At 61.6% G+C, this 1,566-nt stretch overlaps 1 protein-coding gene across 1 annotated transcript in view; it reads left to right on the forward strand.

The window, feature by feature from the left end:
* LOC104413569 (receptor-type tyrosine-protein phosphatase U-like) overlaps window positions 1–1,566 on the forward strand; it is a gene marked incomplete at its 5' end in the record, with an annotated part of 41,558 nt that overhangs the window by 6,697 nt on the left and 33,295 nt on the right. Inside the window, 4 exon segments of the mRNA XM_010024601.1 lie at window positions 1–133; window positions 220–301; window positions 932–1,047; window positions 1,255–1,429. The exon segment at window positions 1–133 is cut by the window's left edge and continues 29 nt beyond it. Of these exon segments, the coding sequence (XP_010022903.1) occupies window positions 1–133; window positions 220–301; window positions 932–1,047; window positions 1,255–1,429 (506 nt within the window).

Here is a 1,566-nt window from a genome sequence, read left to right on the forward strand (position 1 = left end):
CCCCCTCAGCGCCTACGGGCGGGTGACGGGGGGCCCGGTGGGCAGCGCGGTCTGGAATGCCTCCGGCTCCCATGGGCGGCAGTGGCACCAGGCAGAGTTGGCCGTCAGCCTGTTCTGGCCCAATGAGTACCAGGTGAGCCTCAACAGACCCCCCACTTGCATGATCCAGACCCCCCGGCAGTGGGGGGATGCAACAGACCCCTCTGTTTGGTGCTGCAGGTCCTCTTTGAAGCGGTGGTCTCCAGCGAGCGCAGGGGTTATCTTGGCTTGGATGATATTTTGCTCCTGAATTATCCGTGCTGTGAGTGTCGGGGGAATGGGATCTAAGGGTGGGTTGTGCTGGGGTGGGTGCTGCTGGGCTGGGCAGCAGGGTTAATGCTGTGGCGCAGCCCGGTGGCACTTGGGTGTCTTCTTGTTGCCTGGGCTGATGGAGCATCATCTCCTTGGGTATCTCTGGGGCTCCTTCTTCCCCCCCATCCCCACCAGCTCCAAGAGTGCTTCTGTTTTTATGAAACCCTGGAGAAGCACAGGCTGAACATGTGGCCTGAATGTCCCCATTGAGAGGGGCCACCTGGGCTGGTGAGGACCTGGAATCTCAGGCTGTCCCAACATGTTGGCTCTTGGGGTTCACCCCTTGTTTCTTCCAGGCTGGCACAGGAGACCTGCCCTCTCTATCAGCCCCATAGCCTGGATCATGGTGGGATACTGGAGGGGAAGGCTGCATCCCTCCCTGGGACACTGGCTGTTGTATGGGGCCAGGAACAAATTCCTGCCTCCGAGCTGGGCTGTGAGGATGGGGATAAAGCCTGTCTGGAGCTCGGCTCTAGGCCTGGCAGCCTGGATGGGGTTTTGGGCTGTGTCAGGACTCTTGCAGCAATGCTGCAGTGGGTGCCCTCAGAGCTCAGGCACTGTGTTACCTCTCCCTTGGCAGCCAAAGCTCCTCATTTCTCTCGCCTGGGGGACGTGGAGGTCAATGCTGGACAGAATGCCACCTTCCAGTGCGTGGCTGCTGGCAAAGCTGCCGAGGCCGAGCGGTTCCTCATGCAGGTGAGCAACGGCGGTGGTGAAACCAGCATCTCCATCGCTCCTGCAGCACCTTCCGTGCTTTCCCTGTGGGAGAAAACCCTGCTGGGCCGGGGCGAGAAGGACATTTCACTCCTCCCTTACGAGCAGCCATCCTTTGGGGATGTGTTTGGTGGCTCTGGCTGTCACGCTGTGCCTCCTGGTGACACCTTGTCTCTCCCCGTGGGGCAGAGGCAGAGCGGCGACGTGGTCCCCGCTGCCTCGGTGAAGCACATCAGCCACCGGCGCTTCCTGGCCACCTTCCAGCTGGACGAGGTGTCCAAGGAGGAGCAGGACCTCTACCGCTGCGTCACCCAGTCCAGCCGCGGCGCCGGTGTCTCCAACTTCGCCGAGCTCATCGTGAAAGGTGGGTGACTTGCTGCTGCCCACCGCGGCCATGGACGGGCTGTGTCTGCCCCGCTGGCTGCAGAGGAAGAGGAAGGTGGGATGCTCGGGGTGGTGGGAGCGAGGTTTCTTGCTACAGATGAGTTGCTACACGTGGAC

Source organism: Nestor notabilis, unplaced genomic scaffold (assembly GCF_000696875.1).
Source record: "Nestor notabilis isolate BGI_N333 unplaced genomic scaffold, ASM69687v1 scaffold21451, whole genome shotgun sequence".
In the NCBI taxonomy this organism is placed as follows: domain Eukaryota; kingdom Metazoa; phylum Chordata; class Aves; order Psittaciformes; family Psittacidae; genus Nestor; species Nestor notabilis.